Raw genomic sequence first — 22,907 nt, 5'->3', positions numbered from 1 at the left:
CACAGCGATAGTAGCAGATGTGCGCCATCCTGTGAAACAGCTGATGCATGGCGATGGTCTGGACTGGCAGCCTTGATACTCTCAGGTTGCATGCAAGGGTTTATTGGCCAGTGGCCTCCTCCTATGTTCACATACCACATGACGCCTGCTAAAGGGATGTTCCACATTCATTGCCATAGCCATGAGCGGCACTGGCTAATACTTCCAGGGTGCAGGTCTAGTACCTGTACACAAATACCCAAGAAAGTAGATGGGTGGACCATCTAGCTCAATTGGGGCAGTATTCTCGGGCGATCACTTTGGGAGATACTTTTGAGATTTCATGAGACTAGCGCAGGACGTGTTCGGCATCTATGGGTCACGGCGTTCTGGAACTGCGTGCCAGCATGCCAGGAATACTGATGCGTCCAGCACTAGTCCTGTGAAATCCTGCGAAAATGAAATTATCTCGGAAGGTGATCACCCGAGAATACTGCCCTTGGTAAGAACATTGTATGCATAATGTGGAGGATGTGGGTTCCACTCCCACTGGCAGCGAAGTTTTTCTTGCACATTTTCTGGCTTACTGCAAGACTGATCTTTCCGGTATTTCTAAAGTGTAATCTACTAGTCTAGTGTAACTTTCGTGTATTACTGACACGAAAATTTTGTGTGTGCGTGTGTCCTTCACTACCTAGTTCCTAGAACAATCTTGAAGGGAGGAAATTGGTAGTGTGGAGCAAACACCAATGAAAATGCTGAAACTAAGGGAGGCATGGTAAATAGAAGCCTGAATGTCTTTTTTTTAGCAACAGCAATAATTTATTTCAAGAACAACTACAAATTACAGTTGCAACATCATCTAAGCTTTTTTAATAATTGGTCAAGTGGAGGTCTACAACATCATCAAGAAATTAAAAATGTTCTTTAAGATTGGTTTCTATTTATGAAAGGGCATTGAGTGCATTGAAGTTCTAAGAACATATTTAGTATAATGACTTTTGTAATGTTAACCAGAGCCTTGTTCAACCATGTCAAAACATGCAAAATAGGTTCAAGTTATTAAAATTTCATAATGACTGAAATTCACAGTAAACTAGACCTACTCAAACTGTCAGCCCAATGAAGCTGGAATTGGAGAATGGTTAGTGTATGAAAACACTAACTATTCTCCTATTCCAGCTCCATTTGGCTGACAGAGTTGGGGAATACTTTATGCTGTTTTAGGTAAGTGTGCGTACATGTCTGTCTCATTTATTCGTGCTTATCTAGTTTGCATTAATTACACTAAATATTGCAGACAAGCTGCCAAATTCTACAGACACGACTAAATCAGATAGTATGTAGGCTTTGACCAGCAAAGGAATTCTGCCTACAACACCTTGCACCGAGATTGCATTTTCTGCCCCTCTTCGTACACATAGCAAGTGGCATGCTTGGAATGTTGGCTGTGAAAGACCATGATTTGAATAAAGTTTATCATCACTGTTAGCACCCTTGCATATGATAATTATTACTCGTATATTATACCAGCTGGTAGTGTTTTTTTTTTTTTTTCCCCCAGGTTATCTATGTCGAATCTATTACGTTCAAAATCATCACAAGTTCTTTTTTGTAAGTGGAATGATATGTGAACTTTTGAACAGGGAGGAATTAACTGGTGCCACATAGATTGAGATTAACTGCAAATGTTAAAGTGTGTATTTAGCTACTCTATTCAACAAAGTACTATTGGTTTTGCTACTTGTGCCCGCAAAACAAGTTTGTCAACAAAATCACTTACGATACACTTTGATCATGATCAAGATGTACTGTTCACAACATGGTCTCTGCACTGATATTCAAATAGGGGTATGGTAGCTCAAAATACTGCAACAAACAATCAAAAAAGACGAGAAATGACCGCCCATTTTTGTCTGTTTCGTGTTGGTGTCCATTGGAGTATATTGTGCTACCATGCCTCTAGTTAAATGCAACACCAATGAGCCTAATTGTTAGTCCTACACTACGCTGTTGGTTGGAACCAAAGTAATAGATGCTTTCAGCTTGCATATGACTACTTGTCTTTCCCGTTCTTCTCTCACTGACTTCTGATTCTCAAGAGACGAGCTTCAAGTCAATGCGAGGCCCATGAAGCCATTCTACAGTTCTTTTCAGCTGTGGGACTTGGCTCTCATCTGTATTGTGCTCTTCTGTCCGTGTGTGACGTGCTGTGCCTTGCTCCTTTTCTCTTTTAAAGCGAAAGTGTTAAGGGCCCCTTGTCTCAGAGAGTCGGTGTTGGTATCGCAGCTGGCGTAGGCGTCCCGTGACCGAAAAATATTCTATATGGCACTAAAGTTCTTCTATCACTAATGTTGCTCGTACCTTGTCTTACATTCTTTACAAAGTTCTTCCTCGAAATTTTGACAATGACAGCCCACAAACAAATGTCATGAAACAAAACACCGACAGTGCATGCCTTTTATGTTAAACCTTCTCAGACTGAAATATTAAAAGTGCGAAACAATAAAAGAAGAACAGCCCGCGCAAGAGGCCGCATTTCTACCAGAAAACTCACCTTCAAGCATAGCGTTCGCTGCCAGCGTTTCCCGGTAAACATTACGGTTACCCAAGCTGCAGTTGCCGGTAAGCATTAGAAGCAGTCGGGGAACTTTGAATGCTATTATTAAGCGTCCTCCAAGTTTTTCCTTCTTTCTTGTGGGTGAGCCCACCCGCACCATTTTTAACTGGGTGGGTGACTACTCAATTTAGTTTGCCCTCTTCGGGTGCCCAACCCTTCTTTGCCATTCTCTTTAAGTGGATCGGCAAGGTGCTCCTTTCAGGAAACAAATGCCTATCTGCTTTTCTATTTCGTGCTACTGAAGTGCAACTTCAGCTTCTTTAGAAAATTCAGTTTCTTTGCAGATGCGAAACCCTGCATATTTACGCACATGATGCCTGGTGTCACAGCCTTTCTTTCTCTTTCTTTAAATAGAATTAACCTCAATATAGAGAACACGAATATAACAAATTATCAGATATAACAAAGCAAATCAAAAATCGCATTGGCCATGCTTTAATTCAACTAGTATTATACCATTATAATAAAATTGAAAATGCAAGATACAATACCAGTTATAGCAAAGTGAGTATATTTGCTCGCTCTCTGCCAAAAATATGTATTCTGCCAGCAAAAATGTCAAATACTCTGCAAGGGCAATCCCACATTCTGGATGTGTGTTTGCGTCTTGGCCACCTGCTCGGCTTGGCTCACCTGCACTCGTAAGCCAACACGTGCTGATCTTGTGTAATCACACAGGTGGCACGGTTGTGTATTAGCACACATCTAAAGGGCGCGCATCTGTAATTTATGGCTGCTCACGCGTCATGTATAGGCATGACAAGCCACCAACAGGCCATGCATATTGGTCCGTCGGAGGCATCACAATCACACTTGTTTCTTTCACTAGGACCCAATCAAAAAAATGTTTTTCTGTGATAAGCTTATTCGACTATCAGATATAATGAAGGTATTTTTTGTGTCGTATGCAACTTTGTTATAATTCAGTAAGACAATAACGAGATTGGAAGATGAACATCTGTAGCAGAAGGCACTAATCCTGTGGGCTGCTAGATGCCGCCTGCTCCACATTGTCATCATGGGGAGACGAATCTGGGGAGGCCAGCTTGGGCAGGCTGCGGACAGCTGCAGTTTTGCGGATGGGGCCTTTCCGAGGGTCGATGATCCGCTGGTCAGGTTGGATGTTGCTGCGAGAAACACGTCTGCTAGCATTAACGTCATGACAATCTGTCAGATAGTGCAACAACAGCAAACAAAGGTTGAAAACAAGGTATGCCAAACTGCATCCAAAATAAGCTCAGCTTATCGTGTATAGCATTCTGAATTGTTCAGGATGTAAATTTGTAATGTAAATAGCCCTGATCGAAGTTCTTGCCTTTTCACGTAATGCAATGGAACTTCTGTTATGTGTTTTTCACAGGACTACAGAAAAAAGTCGCAGGCCTGCATGGCATGCACAGCACAGTCTCAGTGTAAGCTGGAGGAGCGGCTCCATAGGAGGTCCATGTTCAGCAGCACGTACTAAAGGGTCTTCGTGGCGAAATCATTTTGCATCGTTTTCACGAGAATGAACTGAACTGTCCGCGTTGACGGCGAGCTGCGGCTTGTGCTGCCCTCTGCACAGTGGTCTGCTGAAACCTATGTTGCCTGGTTGCAGCTGTGCACATAGCTTTACGATTCGCTTCTTCAGCTGCGGTTCGTACCTTGTGAGGAGGCGCCATAACTCGCGCCAACGAGTAAACACTGGTATCGAGACTATGCGACGCCCTAACATGCCTTGACACGAGGCACGACACGATGCAACTGCTACATGTCATGACGCCTGGTGGAATACTATGCACCTGCAATGCAAAGTTTGCACGTATTGACGCTATGTGGCATGCATTTCGCATCGCGTGACAAGTGGCACAATACGATGCTGCTCTGCCGCTGATGATGATTTATTGGCATCCCCTTTGAAACGGGGCGGTGAAAAATCGTCACCTAGCCTGCTTAATTTAATCAGAAATGCTATACATGTTTTTGATTGTAGTATTTTTGCATACATCTCCTTAACCTTCTTTTTCTTTCTCAAAGCTTCTCTATCTACTTTGTACTGCTACCTATGCGACTGCTATATGGCACGCCACCTGGTGTTATAATATGCAACTGCAATGCAAAGTGTGCAGGTATTGACTCTACACGGCGTGCATCTCACATAATGTGACCTCGTGCGCTAAGACGCATGTGTAGGGCATGTTTCCACAGCTGCTAGCAAGCGCTGGCATGGCGCAGTGGTAGATTAGCTGACTCCTGCGCAAAGGGCCTGGGTGCGATCCCGGCGGGAGTTTGCTATTTCTTTTCTCGGCAGCGGACAACAACACCAACTGAAACGGCTATTGGAATGAACCCATAACAGCTTATGCTGTAAAAGAACGCATAATGGCCAGGAAAACGCAACAGTGGGGCAACACCAAATTGAATGAAAGCAGTCTAGTCTTCGGATAAACATATATGATTGACATCATAAGAGATGTTGTCACTATTAACACAACTGATGGCCATGTTCTTTCTCTGTACATTCAGTATGATACCTGCGAACTGAAAATGAAGGTGGTAATAATACAATGCCAAATATAATCGGTGGCTGGTCAGCAGTGGCAGTTGCAGAATGATATTCATTTGGAAAGCTTGAATGCATGTAAGTAAGGCAGGTTTGTTCCATCACATGCAATATGTTTGTGCAGTAAACTGAACATACCCTCTGCACACCACTAAATTTGCACTATTTTGTCCCAATTGCATCTTAAGATGCAGGAATGCGATGAAACAATGTATGAGATAGGAATGAGCTTTGCGCTTAGGACCTCGTGGAAAGCCCTGTCAAAGGTAGCAAAATGCAACAAGCTGGCGTGTATGAACAAGTTACTACTGTACGTACACACTCTAAAGAACTCGGAAAGTAGTTATGTTGTCTTTGCAACTAACATGTCCAACACTCATGCCCTGAGTCCTTTTCCAAGTAGCTGTAGCCCTAAAGGCATTGTGAACCAGGCCAGGCAGTACTTGTCCCATTGGAAAAAAAAAATAAAGAAAGTGCACATCTTTTATGTATACTTTTGCTTGCCTCATCAGAATGGCCAACAGTGCTGCCTGTGACGATTGGGGCTCTGAGGAAACTATTGAACATGTTCTTTGCCACTGTCGACAGCACACAGGGACAGTCGGTAGTGGCTGCACTGGCTCACCTCAACCACTGGCCGCTTTCAGAGCACATGGCTTCGGAATGACGGCTTCTACAGTCCTCGTACCAGAAGGCAATGAAAGCACCACTGAAGTAGTTCAAGCAACCTATTTGAGTGACTCTAATATGCCCGTGTTTCTTTTGTGTCTGTATGCATGTGTATGGGCGTTCTTCTTTCAGTGTGTGTGTGGTTCACTTCTCCACTTTCCTTTCCATCATTTTTTACTATTACTATTAGTATTACTTTTTTTTTGCTGCCTAGTTAGGTGGTGTAGGTGATACTTACAGATATTTGAGGTGCCTTGGACATTTACCCAGGAGTGGATTAGGATCAGTCATGTCGACTATCTTTATGCGGTTTCGGAGTGACTCTAAGTTGAGCATAGCGTCGGTAATTTCGGTCATGTAGGCCTTTCTGGTGTCGTTGAACTTGTGAAATGCCTGCGAGAAGACAGTCATTGTAGCAAAAAGACTATAATGCACTAAGCCAAACGTGTTATGAAGGACGAGATGGATACGGTGATAAAGGCGAAATTACTCAACCTTTGACTCTTGATCCAGCTTCCACTCTGTGTCACGTATCTCATTGTACACAGCATTTCTGTCTTTCTCTAGCTGCTTCAGGTAGCGTACCAGCTGATTCTAAAAATTTAGACAAAAAATATATTCAACACAGCTCTGCAACACCTCTGGCTCGGAACTAGTTTACTGTGATTGCAGCAGGCTCTAATAACAGACACTTCCATGTTCTGAAGAAGTTTCTTGCTATGCGCACAACGTCGTCTTCGTTCACTACAATATTACCTGCTGTAGCCTCCAAGTTACATGCATGGATGCTGCCAGTGCCAGAGTGTGCGAGGTGCACAAAGCATCATACAAATTTCCAAGCATTATTGCTGCATGATAGCTCAGTGGTTGAATTCCTGCCACGAGGGCAGGAGTATTGGGCAAAGTTTTCTGTTCCATGGGGTGCGGTTGCGATGCTGAGGATGGGAAGGTGGCCTGCTGACGACGACACAATGAGGATGACAGAATGACGACAGCCTAAAAAAAGGACTAGGTCACAATAAACCTACTTTTGAGCTTTTAAGTGCTGTCAAAATAGTTCAGCCTCGCTATAAGCATGCGTTCGTTACATTCTGATATTGGTGTGAAACATTTTATATTTACTTTGTTATATTCGTTAATTGACTTTATTGCGGTTTGACTATGTAAAAAAAAAAAAAAAGAGAAAGAACGGCTATGAAACCAGGCAGCGTATGCAGGGTATGGCATTTTCAAAGAAGCTGAATTTTCATGAAGTGTTTTGCACGCAGTAGCCTGGAACCAATATCTGTAGTACATTGTGGCTTGTGTTGCAAATGTGGTGCATAGTGCTTGAGTTTGAGTTCATTTATTTACCACACATACGTAGAGTTTCACATAAGTGGTTGGGACAAGGGAAAAAAAAAGCTGCATTAAAAACAGCTTGACTAGCCCCACGTCCCCGGTTCACTATGGCAACATGGCAGTAAAAGAAAAATACATTTCAACGTCAGTGTCAAATGAGAATACACAAATGAAATACAAATGAGAATACACTCAGAAAACATTTTACAAAAAGTGAAATTTAACTGTGAACATATTTAACGCAGCATGCTTAAAACAAAAGTGTTTAAGCAAGGTGCTCTTTTACAGACTGCAATGAAAAACTATACAGGAGATCAGCTCCTTCACGGACGCCATGTCCCATACACATTTAGAGTCGATTGTACATCTAGTGGTGCGAAAGTTTAACTTGCCTCTGTCAGGCTGTCCAGGTCAAGATCTGCAAGATACTCAGTCAGGCCTGCATGGTAAACAAGAGACTATATATAGCTTCAGGAAATCGAAGCAGTGGGATTGCTTTTTATTGTGGTATTTAAGAAAAAGCACGAAATGACGTGGTGGATAGATAGATATAATTTTTTTTGTGTGCTGTAAACAAGTCATTGAGTCATAGCAACAATTAAGCAGGTGAGAAATGAAAGTGTGGAGTACCAGCCTATTATGATAGTTCCCGAGTTTTGAGAAGAAATAGAAGCAATATGAAAAATTGCAGCATGAGTTGATTAATCAACACAGATGGGCTATACACATGAGTGCAGCAATGACTATGCGAATAACTATATGCGGAGGGTGCAGGTTTACCTGCCACTAGTTTTATTTCCCTTTACCTTATTCTAGACTTCAATAACAAACAACAAATAATTTCCCCTATGCTTTTTTTAACTTCATATGGCTGTGACTATAACAAAACGGGGACCCTCGCTTCCCCTTCATCTCATTCAACATACCAGGTGTTTTATTTTAACTTTAACATAATTTTTAAAAATCGCCTGTGGCATATAGCACAAATCTACTTAACGAGCATGGATTACCTGAAGAGGTGGACATTACTTACACTGAAAATCAAAATGCATGAATGACTAATTGCCAAAATTTCCATAACTTTTTACATAAGTACTTTAGCGCACAAATTGCAATATGCACAAATGGAAGCCAGTGATTTCACAAGACACATCCACTTCGAACAAATTTTGAAACTTGCCTCAAACTTGAGATAAGTAAAGTTGCACTGTTGTACCACTTAATTTTTAAAAATAAAATGCCTTTTTATACATTGAAACTCAAAAATTACTGGAACACTAATGCATTTTGTCACAAACTTTGGGACTGGATATCTCAAAACTGGTACATGTCATCTTCAGAATGAGAGTTTGTTAAAGTCAAATATTTATTTTGATTTCTTATGCAAATAATCTCCTCCTCTGGAGCAATCTAGCTTGAGAAGTAAAATTGCACAACATGCCATGGGTAATTTTTTTAATTCTTGTTAACGATAACAAGAAACACCCCGTATTTATTAATGTGATTTCCCAGTTACTTTAATTCTGCTCTCTGTAGACCCGAGAATAAGATCATACACTTTCTTATGTGCACTTTACTGACATTAATTCAAAATACTGAGAACCTCAGAAAACAATCGCTAGTTATAAACGAACATAGAGCTCATGCATATGTGCACACAAAACAATTTTATACAAAGTACAGTGTGGCCCACTTTTCAAGGGAACATATGAGCTTAGAGCTAGAGCATGGCAAGCTTAAGATTGCTTGGTTTCGCAGTAGATGACTTGTGGTTGGTGGTGCTGGCACATTCCTACGCCCGTGCAATGCATTGGCATAAATTCAGCCGGCAGCTGCAGCTAGAGCACCAGCAGAGTGAGAGCCACATGTCGGAGTGTTCCCTTTAAGACTGGAACACACAGCATGTGAGACAGTGTCTGGCTACTACTGGGTTTGACGGTGGAGAGAATGGAGGAAGTCCTGCAGCACACAGACCTGATAAGCCATTAACCGTTAGGTGACGCCACGAGACAGTGGCACCATATAATGATTAGCCAATATATAAACGAGCCTGAATATCAAAAGCAGGCACCTTTTGATTATTCATGCCATCTGCATTTTCTGCTTAATGGTTATGGCTTTGTGCTCCTGATCTCGATGTTCCAGGTTCAATCCCGGCGGCGGCAGCCACATTTTGATGAGTCAAAATGCAAGAATGCTTGTATACTTAAATTTACATGTGCATGTTAAGAAATTCGAGATGGTTAAAATTAATCTGGAGTCTCCCACAACAGCGTACGATCAGATTTTGGTTTTGGCACATAAAACCCCAACATTTTTTTTTTTTAATTTTAATCTGCACTTTCTCTGCTGAGCTGTTTTTGACCAGTACATAACTGTGCCCTTAGAATATGAAAAAGCTTTAACTGAAAGTCTCGTTTGAATAAAAAAGCTGTTTATTGTACGAGTTAATAGGGGGGGGGCAGCCAAAATTTTGAGATGTGTTTGAATTAGTTGAAATTTTAAATTTTGTACATATTTGTGTGCAGAGTCTAACAGGTACTATACACTCATCTGTAAGTGCACGAGCATATAAGCCAGTCACTTCATCTAATTATTGGCGCAATTTTAATTATCTCATTCATACGTACACTATGCACTTAAGCCACTGTTATGAAAAGAATATTATTAAGCTGATAATTTGAATTAGGCAGTCCTGATGGAACCGGGTCTGTGCACATCAGCGATATGCACATGCACTATGGGTTAACTAGACATTCGTGTGTGTTCCTGTTGTCCCCCCCCCCCCCCTTTTTTTTTTTTCTTTACTAGCTCTTTCTCTTTTCAGGCTTGCATGGAAGATCTAAACTTGCTACCTTCCCTGGACGACATACTTGCCCAAATGCTTACAAGAAAATAATTTCACAAGTATATAGTGAAATATATACGAGGCCTGTTAGAAAAGTATCCGACCTTTGGCCGAAGAAAGGAAACTGGCATAACTGGAGCGTTGGAAACCGAATCACCCTCAAAGTAGTCTCCTTGGGACTCCACACATTTCTCCCGGCGGTGCTGCCATTGGTGGAAGCATTCCGAGAAGGCCTCTTTCGGAATGGAGTTTAGCTCGGCTGTCGTTGCAGCCATAATGTCCTCTCTTGTCTGAAATTGCGCTCCTTTCAATGGCCTCTTGATTTTGGGAAACAGCCAGAAGTCGCAGGGGGCCATATCAGGAGAGTAAGGAGCCTGTTGAACTACAGGAGTCTAGTTTTTCGCCAAAAAAGTCTGAATCAATTGCGAGAAATGTGCAGGAGCATTGTCGTGATGGATGCGCCAATTTCCTGTTGACCACAACTCCGGTCTCTTGCAGCGCACAGCATCACGTAGGCGACGGAGAACATCGCTGTAGTACTCTTTGGTAATTGTTTGACCCTGTGGTGCGTATCTCATGGTGTACCACACCGCGAGAGTCAAAGAAAGCAGTAAGCATCACTTTGACGTTGTTGCACACTTGGCGGGCCTTCCTTGGTCTTAATTGGTGACATGGAATGCTTCCACTGTGACGACTGGGATTTGGTTTCCGGGTCGTAGCCGTACACCCAAGACCCGTCACCAGTGATGATGGTGTTAATTAATGAAGTCGGGGTCACTGTTTTTTGGCATCCAGCATGTCCTGTGAGACTTCAACACGAAGTTGCTTTTGCTCCACCGTGAGCAGCTTCGGCACGAATTTCGCCGCAACTCTCTTCATGGCCAAATCTTCGGTCATAATGGAATATGTGCAGAAAAAAGTGCTAATGCCCACCTCTCCCGCAGATTCTCGGATAGTCACACGACGGTCCCGCATCTCCACAGCTTTCACTTCGGCAATGAACCTGGTCATTTTGTTATGTTGATGGCCGACTGGAGCATGGACTGGAGCATCGTCACCGAAAGCCGTCTGAATCTGAAAGTTCGGATACTTTTCTAACAGACCTCGTATGTACGTGTAAAATATTAATATATCTTACATACAGCTCGTCAACAAGCCGAATAATTATAACGAGAAAACAGCGACCCATAGAAACAAGAAGTATAGGATCAACATGTTCATTGTAAGAACTTTTAATCTTACTATTTCGAAACTTTCTAGTTTTGCTGCGCAGGATCGTTTGTTTTGTAGCTTCATATACCAACGTAGACCATGTACACGAATGCTGTAGCTTACGCATTTTTTACCTTCCTTGTTGTTCACACGAGCTGCTTCTGCCCTGCTCCTCAGCCAGTCGCGCTGGTGCTCCAGTTGCTCGTTCACTTCAACTTGAGTGTAATACCGCACCTTCCATTCATCCTCTGTTAGAAATTTAAGGTGCGATGACAGAAGTTATATCAGCGAACACAATAAAATACAAATCGCAAGATCCATGGAGAGTGCAGAAAAGGTACACACCGTCGCTGACGTCAGCGCTCTGCGACTGAACTTCCAGAGCCTCTACAGTCTTGCAGAGATCGTTGATGCTCTGTTCGAGCATGTGTCTGTAAAAGAAAGCATGGCAGTTAAACATTACAATTCTCCTTAGTTATAACTGTAGAACGCACTTCATTTTCTCTTCGTTTTCAATTTCGGATTTTAGACGCTTGATTTCAGCATCAATTTCAGGCGAAAGTCTCATTTTCGAAGTGCGCGACGCTGTAGCCGGGGAAGAAAGCGAATTGTTTGTTTACAATGACAACCGTTGCCGAGGTGATAGTTGCAAGGCGTTGTTCGCATCGTTGGTTGCTAGGTGTATTTGCTGCAGTCCGGTCACATAAAAATAAAACATCAATTTTTAATAAATAAAGCGTTGGTTACAAAAATCCTCATATAATAATTCTGCCTAAATAAAATTATTGTATAATAAGTAATAGTTTATGTTTAAATTTTCACAATACATTGCTGCGGAGTTCTCTTTTTGGATTGTCCCCTCACGGCGGTAGGTAGCCACGTTTCGTTCATCGTGGCTTTTAAGTTTATTACGGACAAATTCTTAGCCCTCTCGTCCAATTTTCGTAAAGATCTCAACCTTTACTGCTCTAGTGTCAATTTTATTGTGCAGGGAATCGCATTTGTGCGCCTGTCAAATCACTAGACCGGCGCACGTGTTGTGACGGGCCGCCTGTTGTGCTAGGCCTTATCCCTACGGCTGTGGCTGTGCTTGTGCCTTACAGGTTGAGCCATGGTGAACACCAAGGGTTACCGGAGAGGAACGAGGTACCTCTTTGCGAGGGGCTTTAGGAAGCATGGTGTGGAGCACCTGTCCACATACCTGCGGGTTTTCAAGAGGGGAGAGTACGTTGACATCAAGGTGAGCGCGTATGCCGGCATATAAAGTGTCCCGTCTTGGCGTGCTTGCCTGATGTGAGCATGCTGGACGTTTAAGCTGTTCGGAAGAAATTTCACGCCGTTGGCGACCTTGAGCTGTCGCTGCTACACTTGTGAAAATGTTTAGGCTCAGCTTTTCTTTCGTCACGGGTACACGCTATCTTTGCGCATGCACCAATTCAACATGCTCTGCGATGACAGAAAGGGACCTGAACACACAGCAGAAACGCGTGGAGAATTTATTCTTAGGGGGAGGGAAGAGATGGGGGCACTTTTTGCACACATGCTTTTATTTTGGCGACTGCGAACTCACGTGCAAGTTATCTAAGACTGGATTTTTCGCCCTAGTAACCGTGTGACCGACTAACCGAACTTGCCTTATTTCGGTGGTTGTAGCGTGTAAAAAAACCTCTGTATGGCATCCGCGCCGACAGCCGTTGAATGTAATTGCGCACTGGTTTGTTCTCATCAAAACTACTCGCACAAGAATGTACGGTTTGCCAAAAAAGTTTACCGACCAAGGGATCTGAGAAAAAGCTGAATATCCAAGCAGCTTTAAAAGTAAGCAGTAAAACTGTACCTGACAGTGTTGTTCGTATATACCATTAGAGGCTGGAAGTGGAAATCTGAGGTTGCAGAGATATTCAGCTTTTATCAGATCCCTTGGTTCGTAACTTTTTTGGTCTACTGTACATCAGCCTGCTTACACTGGAATGCATCGTACCGAGGAACACATCATACTGGGGTGCACCAGGCAGGAAGCACCTGAATGGAGGTCGCTAAACATTCGCATGCAAAGCAATGCTAGCAGTCTTATGCAGAAAAATGTTTGTCATTGTCTATGCAAAAATTGTGGATATAAGGGAACATCTTGTAAATACAACATCGCAGTGGATAATCATCTGCTAATGACAGAGTACTCCCACAACTCTTGATTATCAAATAAAAATACTTTTATTTAAAAAAAATATTGTGAACACAGCAGCAAAGCAACCAGCATAGCACTACATTGGCATCTATAATGCAGTTATTAAATTCACTACAGTGGCTGTGGCGTTGTGTTGCTGAGTATGTAATTATGTTTTAGTTTGATTCCAAGCTGTAGTGGGCAAAGGCCAATAAGGGCTTAGTGCAAATTTGCCCAAATGCTGAGATTTAGTGCTCACTAAATGACTGTAGCTTGTCAAAAATATTTGAAACAGCAGTGTTTCTCTCCAACTGGCATGCTGAGTTTGAGGTTTTGTGATAGTCTGTTGAGACATAACACACATTGTTTAAAAGTGCAAATTGGAAGTCAGTCCAGATATTGGTGTGATGTCACCTGTCTTAATTAATCAGTTTTATTTGTTCATTGCTAAAAAGTGCATAATAATTGGACTTATAACCAGAAGGCTAGTTGCCAGTGCAAAACAAACTAGCAGGGTGAAATTAACTTTTAACAAAACAAAAAAGAAACATGAAATGCATTAAGGGTTACACATTCACAATAAAATTACAAATTGCTAACCAGTATTCATTCCCCCATTGATTCGGAACTTTTCGATGAGAAAATGTTGGATGTTTGTCAGGGCTTGCAATTTGCTCTATTTAATTTAAACATGTCGACACCCTTTTTGTGGCATGTATTGCCACTTCTGTAACTGACCATAGACTGCAACTACCATTTAACCCCTCCCAAGTGGCACTATTAATTTGCATTCTTACAGAAAATGGCCAATTTTTCAAGACCCCAGTTGCCAAATTGTTTTACTTCCTCAGGAAGAATAAATTTGCTTCTGCCTGCACTGGCCCGTGGATTATGTGCTGCCGTCTACCAAAAGCATGACTAAGCACTGAGATAAAACTAGGCTTGTCCATGGCATTGCCAGAAAATAAGTACCGTTGATGAGCTGAGCTCACCCAATGCACATAAGGGGTTAGAGCACTAAAATGCAATTCTGCTAGCTGAAAAGGTTTGCATAGGATGCTGTTTGGTTATCCCCATAAATTTTAAATCAAATTTTTTATGTGCTTAAAAAGAAAGCCCTCCGAAAAGGTTCTCTCGATAACGTGTCAAGTGGCCTGCCATGAAGGATAACCAGCTTGAAAACCATTGCTTTGCAACATCTTCCTACTTTGGGACACAAAGTTAATCTCGTGGCACATATGACTACACAGCACATGGGTAACAGAAGATTTCCATGTTTGGATCATAAAAAGATCGTCACCCACCTGAATGTAGCGGAAGCTACAAAGGAAACCCACTGGGTTTTTTTGGAAAGAAAGCTCAGTTGAGGAAAATTTTGGCCTTGTCTGGAAGTTGAACCTGGGACGAACACCTTTCCGGGGCTGCTCTCTCTACCATCTGAGCTAACCAGGAGGCTCACAGATCAGTGTGATGGCAAATTAATAATTTCGAAGCACAGGGGCACTGGCTATGGCAAATCAGTTCTGCAGAATCTCACAAGGTGGAAGAAGTGTACCGGGTTTTGCCGTTGGGTCCAGGGTTAGAATGCCGGACCAGGACAAATTTTTCCTCAACTGCGAAGCTAAGAAACCCGTATGGTTTTCCATTGTAGTTTCATGCTACACTCAGGTGGATGACAATTTTCCCTTTCAGGACACTTCCTCTTCCCTACGGGATTTTGCTGAAGTGATTTGCCATGTTTTGATCATTTATCGCATAATTTGTGTTTGGATTTTTAACACCTTGAAAGGTAATACCTAGATACTTGCAGGGGTACTGAGCATTGGCTATGGACCTCTCATTGCAGGGCAATGGAGCCTTCCAAAAAGGCATGCCACACAAGTTCTACCATGGAAAAACTGGCCGGGTCTACAACGTGACACCTCGTGCACTTGGTGTTACCGTCAACAAGCGTGTCAGGTATGGTGCTATGGTATTTTCGCATGTAATGTACAACAAGCTGCCTTGCTGTGTGAATTTATGAATAGTCCGTAATGTGACAATCTTTAATGCAGGCATCGCATCATCCCCAAGCGCATCAATGTGCGTGTCGAGCATGTGAAGCACTCCAAGTGCCGGCAAGACTTTCTGGAGAGAGCAAAGAAGAACCGCGAGATCCGTGCTGAGGCCAAGAAGGCTGGAATTCGGGTATCCTGTAAGCGACAGGTGAGGTCGTCTTGATTTCTGGGTGTCGCACTGTTTTGAGCAATTTTGGTTGCAAGCACAAGACTAGTAGCTTTGCAGGGCTGTAGCTTGCAAATGCACCAATAGGGGCATATCTACTGACCTCTTGTAAGCTTGTTTATTATAGTTAGTTTTCTTATCTCTTTAGAAACTGCACACTTGTATAAAGAAAACTGCAGGCAGCAACGGTCAAATCCATGTTTGCAGAGAAGGAACTCCCTGGCACATATCAACATGTTGATGAACTGCAGCACTGTCTTTCAGTTTTGTTTGCTCATCAACTGTGCTAATGATCACTTGTTATTGCTGAACTACCTTGAATGCTATTTCATGTGACCTAATTTAAAGGGGTACTGACGTGATATTTTCGACTATTCATTCCTTGCGTTAAATGAAAGTCCTAGACCTCTAAATCCAAGAAAAAAAAAGTGATGAACATCAGAGCACCGTAATAATTTAATATGTGGGAGCAGGACGTTTGCTCCGGCTCACTCGCTCTCCTCGTGTGCTGCTACTCATTGTGAGGGGCGATTAGCAGCATAGAGGTTTAGAACTCTGGGGCCTTCATTTAACGCCATACAAATGAATGGTTGAAAATATCATGTCGATCATGCATAACCGAGGAAAACGGTCCTTCCCGTAAGTATTGCTTTCAAGATGGCGCTCGCGAAGCTATCAGCACTCGCCGCACTCTGCCCACATCTCGAATCGCTTTTGAGACAGGGGGCCCGCGCATCTTTCTTCGAGGCGAACTATGTGGCGATTACACAGCACACGAAGCTATCGGCAGTCTGCTTACTGTCCCCATTGCAGACCGATTTCAAGATGCAGGCCGTGCGGCCATGCCATACGTAGCTGTCACCGAAGTACAGTTCACGGTTCGATGTGGATGGTTAAGGCCCTGAAGAGCGATAACTGTAATGGATAATGGCTTACAACAATCAGAACGTCATCAGAGCACCTTGCACCACCGTCCACAGTAGTCCGTGTCGCCGCAGCGCTGTCATTTGTACTGGGCTGATCAAGTTCCATAACATTGATGACACCGGGCTGCGTGGAGATGAGCAAGTAGTGCACTGCTTACGCATACTTTTGGCTCTAATTTTATGCGAGATTACTTCATTTATTTTCTGCAAAGATTTGCAAAATACCTGTTCCTTAGCTTTTGCTAAATAGGGTACCAGTGGCTGCTGTGTGGTTCAAGGAATGCCGTAAGATCAACCTTACTGCTCTGCCTTAATAAGAACAAGAGTTGTGAGGTTTTGAAGTTGCAACTCAACAGAGTATTTTACTTTTTTGTATCACCTTTGTGTCATTATTGTTTTTTCTATTCACTTTAAGAGTGTTCTTGGCAGTTCTACATGCTGATTGTGTGGTTAAAATTTTTTTGCTGGATGTGCTTTTGAATAGATTAAAGTGACAGCATGTAATCATATCATTGTGACACCTCTCCTTGCAGTGGAAAGGCTGATAGCATTCCAGTGGTTTATTGGCGACTGGCCCGATCATGAACAGAGCCATTGTTCGCTTGTTAACCCACACTCACTTGGTCAACCTAACCCAGGGTTTACTAAAATGAACATCTTGTGTGCATTTTATACTTGGGTGAACAAAGTTATTTTAATGTTAAAGAAATTATAGTATAATTTATGCAATGAACTGTACAAGTTGGTGCCAATTCATTCTCAAAAATGCACATTAAACAGATGACGAGGTAGGGAAGAAAAGCATGAGCACTTGTGCTGACAACCAAGTGCTTAGTTGTCAGTTCCTTGTCTCTACTTCGTCATTTGTTTCACGCAGTAGCCTTGTCAAGTGAGCATTGTTGATACAGATAGTCAACCACAAAATATTACGGACCATAAAATCTGAGAAAAAGCTGAATATCTCCGCAGCCTCACAACGCAGCCTGGTATTTGCATTTCGGGCCCCGACTAGTGTATGCTAAAATTGTCGTATAGTTCTACTGGCTACTGCTACAAGGCTACTTGAGAATCCCGCGGTCCGTAAACTTTTGTGGTTGACTGTACGTACAACACCTACACTATTGGCAAGTTACAAAGTTCAAATAAGTATGTACAGTGGAATCTTGATGTGATTTTCACAGGAACCATAAAATAAATTGTATCATCCAATGTATTATCCAGTCAAATCATATGATCGGGAAAAGAAAAAAAATGTATGATCCCGAAAACCGTATTACGCAAAATCGTATCAGTGAGGCTCCACTGTACAGGAACAATACGATGAACCAAACCTAGTGGTACGACACTTGTTTGTAAAAGATGGCGGGTCATTTGAACTTAACATACATGTGAGTGATGAACTGGTATACTTGCAGCCTCAAGGTCCCAGGCCAGCACACTTTGTGAAGCTCAATGGCAAGCAGGAACCTGAATTGCTCCAGCCCATCCCATACGAATTCATTGCCTAGACTTCCAAATAAAGCCAGGTCGACTGGGTATTTTGTTGATTTATTTGTGAAATGCAGCAACACAACTTCAAAATATATAAACATAACAAAGGATACTGGTAGTTCTGAAATTGAATGATAGCCACGTTACATGAATTAGAGCTTGTTAGCACATGTCCCAGCTTGCACTAGTCAGTGCTCAGCTGCTTGTGAGCTGTCAGCAATATGCACTTGTGATGTCGTACTGATAGAAAGCGGAATATTGGGTAGTTTTGTGCTAGTGGAAACTACTGGCTGTTCTCGGTGAGTTTGCTTCATCGCGAGAAAGGTATTAAGATTATTATTACAATGCACAAATGTACAGCATGCTGCACCACTGGTGGGCCCAAAGTAGGAACTGCCACAGGGTGGCCTAAAAAAAATTTATTTCAACACGCAGGGCACGCCAATGTCAGTTTTTGGGCCATCCTTGCACGGAAACTAGCCCTGCGCACTACTTTGAAAGTAGTATCTGAAAGTATGGACTGTCAACCAACAAGAAAATGCTGGAAAGGTGTCTATACGAGCTTCACTTGCTATAGTGAAAGCATTGCCACTTGGAGAATGTGCACGAGGTGTATCTGTAAATTGAAAATTATGTAGGAATCATTGATTTTGAATGTAAGCAAATACAAGGGGCACCTGAAAAGTTTGTGGCCTGACTCGCAACCCGGACGTAGTGATCGTGGGTCGACATTTTGCAGTCAGTTCTCGACAGTCTCTCTTGAGGGGCACACATAGTATATGCCATCGCTCTTAAGAGTTTCATTATACCTCTTTAGTACAACGTTTCGTCCTGCTCCTCCAAAGTCTTTACGGCGTCCATGACAGTTTCATCAGAAGGAAAACTGCTTACACCAAAGTGCTTTTTCATCTGTGGGGATAGGTGGTAGCCCGAAGGAGCCAAATTGGGAATAGGGCGGGTGCTGAAGCAATTGCAAACCACAGGAGTGAATTGCAGCCATCGCTACAGTCGATGTGTGAACTGACGTCTTGTCCTAGTAAACAGCATCCCTCGCTGTTTTTCCTTAATTGCTGACCTAGGACGACGAATCTCAGCTGCAGAGTATTCCCCGTTAATGGTTTGACCTTTGCCTTTTTTGGGTGGGGGGGGTTGGGGACGAAAGTGATGCACCCAAGTTTCATCCATTGTAACGAATATCTGCAGATAAAAGATCAATATCAGCTTCAAACAGCTACAGATTTTCTGCAGAGTGAAGTTCTCTGTTCTCTAAAGTTAAAAGTCTGGGCACTCATTGGGCCGAAGCTTTCTGCATGTTCAAGAGCTGTGTTGATTCTGCAATGTGGCGCTGTGTGACACGTTGATCAGCCATTACAATGTCTTGCACTTTTTGAACATTTTCATCTGTGCATGCTGTTGAGAGACGACCACTGTGCGCAGCATCTTCAATTGATGTTTGGCCTCACTTGAAATCGGCAACCCACTTTTTCACCATAGCATAAGAAGGAGCATTGTCCCCTAATGTCTCCAACATGCCCTTGTGAATTTCTTAGTGTCAGTACCTCCCCCCCCCCCCCTTTTTTTTTATGCAATAGTGCAAACCTTGTACAGGTCCAAGCAGGGTGGGTAAACAAAGCAAATACAAAGTTAATAAAGTTTCAAAGCGTCAAATTGCGGCGAAAGGCAATCAAAGGGTATATTCAGTGATTGCTCGCTTTGCGAATTTATCCGTTTCCATATTGCAGCTTCGCGACCTTGCTTTAAACCGCTGTACCTGAAACCAAACAAATCAAAATAAATCCTGATTGCTCGAGAGACCATTCAAATAACTGAATAACATTGCATTGCAAAACAAGACCACGCAAAAAAGATTTCACGGGTGGGCTGCAAACTTTTCAGGCACCCCTCGTATTTGTACACCATCTAGAAAGGAAAATACTCCACGCTGAACACTTGTAGAAACGATTCGCTTCATTAAAGAAATGGTGTGCTTGAAGACATATTTGTTGCAGTGATATTTAGATAGTATAATCATAGAGTAACATACGGATTATGTTATTCTATAGCAGGGGCGTAGCCAGCCCCCCCCTCCCCCACTTACCCACCCTTTGTTCTCGTCGCTTCGCGCTGACATAATTCAAGAAACCGGTGCTACTATCACAATTTCATTCCTGGGCGCTTCCGTTTGGGTTGGTAATTTACAGCGAATCATGTCTGCATATGGAAAGAAACTGTCACGGTGTTTGTCAAGGCTAGAGTGTACTAGACAATCTCTAGTACACTCTAGTCAAGGCTTTGACACTGTGAGGTTTTGGCGCATTCAGCAGCAACAAATGCGGCAGCCACATTTTAGATGAAGGCGAAAATGCTCGAGGCCCGTTTAGATTTAGGTGCACTTTAAAGACCCCAGGTAGTCTAAATTTCCGGTATACATTTCCGCCGCTTCCCTTCAGGTGCCGGTTAGGCCGCGCTCGCGCAGGATGCGCTCGAAACGTCTCTTGTATGGGATTGCGCCCCTACGGAAGGCTGGTAGTTACTGTTGTGTTGTTGAATCCCAAACCAGCAATTACGGAAGGCTGGTAGTTGCTGTTGTGTTGTGGAATCCCAAACCAGCAATGTACACACGAAGGGGCTGATGCCAGCCGTGAAATTCCACTGACTCGCAACAGAATGCACGAAACAGACAGCCGACAAGCATGGATTACTGCTGTGCGCAGTACAGCGTAAGTAAACTCTTGTTGCAGGCGCTGACAGTTCACGTCGGAGTTCACGCGTCCTGAGAAATTGATTATGTGCACTATGCACTGAACAAGACCGGAGTTCATTCCTGCATCACTAGTGCACCAATCAGTCGAGATTTTGTGAGGTACAAGGCCGCTTCCTGTTTGCACCGGCGTAAGTGAAGCAGAAATGAGTTGCACCTATGCACTACTTAAAATGCGTACACATGCTGTGCGGTGAAATATTCTGTACAATTCTGAATCTGTAGACGTAAAGGCAAATGACGGCTGCACGCTCGCACGCAGCGCAAGACACAGCGGCCCATGCACTTGCCGCAGGAAATGCAACCCTCTCGTATGAGGGAGCAGGGCGACGAAAGCTTCGGAAAAAAAAAAGAAAAAAGCTCCGTCGCATGCCCCCGCGCGAGGGACACTTGTAAATGCAGAGCATAGTGGGGTTCCGTGGTGTTGTTGGTGTGGTGGTGATGGTGTGGTGGTGGTCTGGGTTGAGAGAGAATCGTAAGTAGGTAACGTAAAGTTGTTAACATTTTATTGGCATCATTGCGATTCTTATTATTATATTACCCGACCGTGGTTAAGTTGTTGTCGAACCACAGCCGGTCGCACACGTCGCAGCTGTGCCCGAAGCTCCGGTCCAGGAACTCGCGTCTGAAGCGCGCGTCGGCACCCCTAAAGTCCCGTTGACGTTGCCCGACGGCTTCCGCGCCAGCGTAGGGGCTTTACGCCAGCGTAAAGCCCGCCAGCGCCCTCCGGGGCGACGGGCTCCGCGGCGGCGGCCTCCAGACGACGACGCTTGCTCGCCGCCTCCTCTCGTTCCCGTACGCCGGAGTCCGCGGCCCGACGCCTGCCCGCGGCTTCTCGTGCACGCTGCTCGGGATCCGCTTGTCGACGTTGACGCCTGGCCGCGGTTTCTCGTTCAGGAAATTCGGCGTCGGCAGCGCGCCGCCTCGCCGCCTTGTCTTCTGCCGCCGTCAATGAAGACGATGGCACGATGTCTTGAACTGGTGCTTCGGCGCTGATGTTGGATTGCGTCGAGGTACTAGTTGAAGGTCTTGCTTCCATCGCTTATCAACTGCGACCGCCGACGAACGCAAGAGAAGAGAGCGTAGGAGTTGACGAGTGGAGCCCGCGTCAACCCACGCCAGCACCTGCTGTTGCTACGTGAAGTATAGTGCTTAGAATATACTTATATTCTAGGCACTATACGTGAAGTCCCTATATATAAAAAGTAGCGCCATCCACTTCCCTCCTCCTCCGTTCCACTATCGCGCTCGGCGCGACCAGCGCGATCGAGGCGAACACGTTTGATCCCTTTGTGCGTACAGCACTTTCGTCGCACAGGCCCGAGAATGGCAGTCGGAGCGCACTGGCAACGCGTGCTTCCACGTGACATGGATTGGCCAATGGGGGATAAGTGGTTCTTGAGGGAAAGGGAAAGGTTGGCGCTATCTTCTGCAGCCCTTGAGGGAGCACGGCTCAGCGCCAACGGGGAGGGGTAAGTGGGAGCGAAAGAAGGGATAGAGTGGAGTCCGCCATGGCCTGGGGCGAAGCAAAACCGGCAGCATAGGCGGCACGTATCAGGCCGAGATGGAAGGCCTTGGTGTGCTGCAGAGTCCTGCAGGGGGTGTTGTGCCAGCCGGTCAGGCCCGGGGTGGGGTGGGAGGCCGTGAGGCCTCCCGCTTGTAGAAATGTCCTTAGAGGCGTGCGGAGATTCCACGTGACATGGATTGGCCAATGGGGAGCGGAGGAGGCTGGGGCGACAGGAGGCGGCGAGGAGGAAACACCGGGGTGAGCGCGGTGGCGGCAAGATCTAAGAATGGCGCTACTTTTTATATATAGGGGTTTTATTGCTACGGTGCTTGCAGCGTCGGAGCGCGACTCAACTACGACCATAGAGTTTCATATTACTATTTAGAAACTCTATGACTACGACGCTTCGCGCGCTGCACATGTGCTGCAAGCGTGATGCGGGAGAGGAGGAGTGGGGGAGAGGGCGCACCTGCGCTCGAGCTGTTGCGGACGGACGGCGCACGCTACATGTGAGTTAAAGAAATGCTCTGCATTTAAAAGCGTTACGCGGTCTTGCGCGTATTTAAGTTTTCTAGCGCAAAGACGCAGCGAACAAGCTATTGCATGGGAGTAGGTATATAGCCT

General features: G+C 44.1%; 2 protein-coding genes across 3 annotated transcripts; one reads left to right on the top strand and one right to left on the bottom strand.

The window, feature by feature from the left end:
• Positions 1-145: 145 nt before the first annotated feature.
• Positions 146-11,819, bottom strand: LOC119449862 (coiled-coil domain-containing protein 169). Of its 2 annotated transcripts, none has more exons than XM_037713141.2 (7): positions 11,706-11,819; positions 11,557-11,642; positions 11,346-11,459; positions 7,544-7,590; positions 6,306-6,404; positions 6,049-6,203; positions 146-3,741 (listed from the first exon to the last, which is right to left on the bottom strand). In XM_037713141.2, the coding sequence occupies exons 1-7, from the start codon at positions 11,777-11,779 to the stop codon at positions 3,573-3,575; spliced, it is 744 nt and encodes a 247-aa protein (XP_037569069.1). In that variant the 5' UTR covers positions 11,780-11,819; the 3' UTR covers positions 146-3,572. The 2 variants fall into 2 exon arrangements, with proteins under 2 accessions (XP_037569069.1, XP_037569070.1); XM_037713142.2 differs by having other exon boundaries at positions 147-3,726.
• Positions 11,820-12,314: 495 nt separating this feature from the next.
• On the top strand, positions 12,315-18,062 carry LOC119449863 (60S ribosomal protein L21). Its single transcript, XM_037713143.2, has 4 exons — positions 12,315-12,451; positions 15,222-15,334; positions 15,430-15,580; positions 17,940-18,062. The coding sequence occupies exons 1-4, from the start codon at positions 12,323-12,325 to the stop codon at positions 18,030-18,032; spliced, it is 486 nt and encodes a 161-aa protein (XP_037569071.1). The 5' UTR covers positions 12,315-12,322; the 3' UTR covers positions 18,033-18,062.
• Positions 18,063-22,907: the final 4,845 nt, after the last annotated feature.

The sequence above is a fragment of the Dermacentor silvarum genome, chromosome 4 (assembly GCF_013339745.2).
Source record: "Dermacentor silvarum isolate Dsil-2018 chromosome 4, BIME_Dsil_1.4, whole genome shotgun sequence".
Classification (NCBI taxonomy): domain Eukaryota; kingdom Metazoa; phylum Arthropoda; class Arachnida; order Ixodida; family Ixodidae; genus Dermacentor; species Dermacentor silvarum.
Note: the sequence above shows the minus strand (reverse complement) of the source record. Positions and strands in the feature narration are given on the sequence as shown.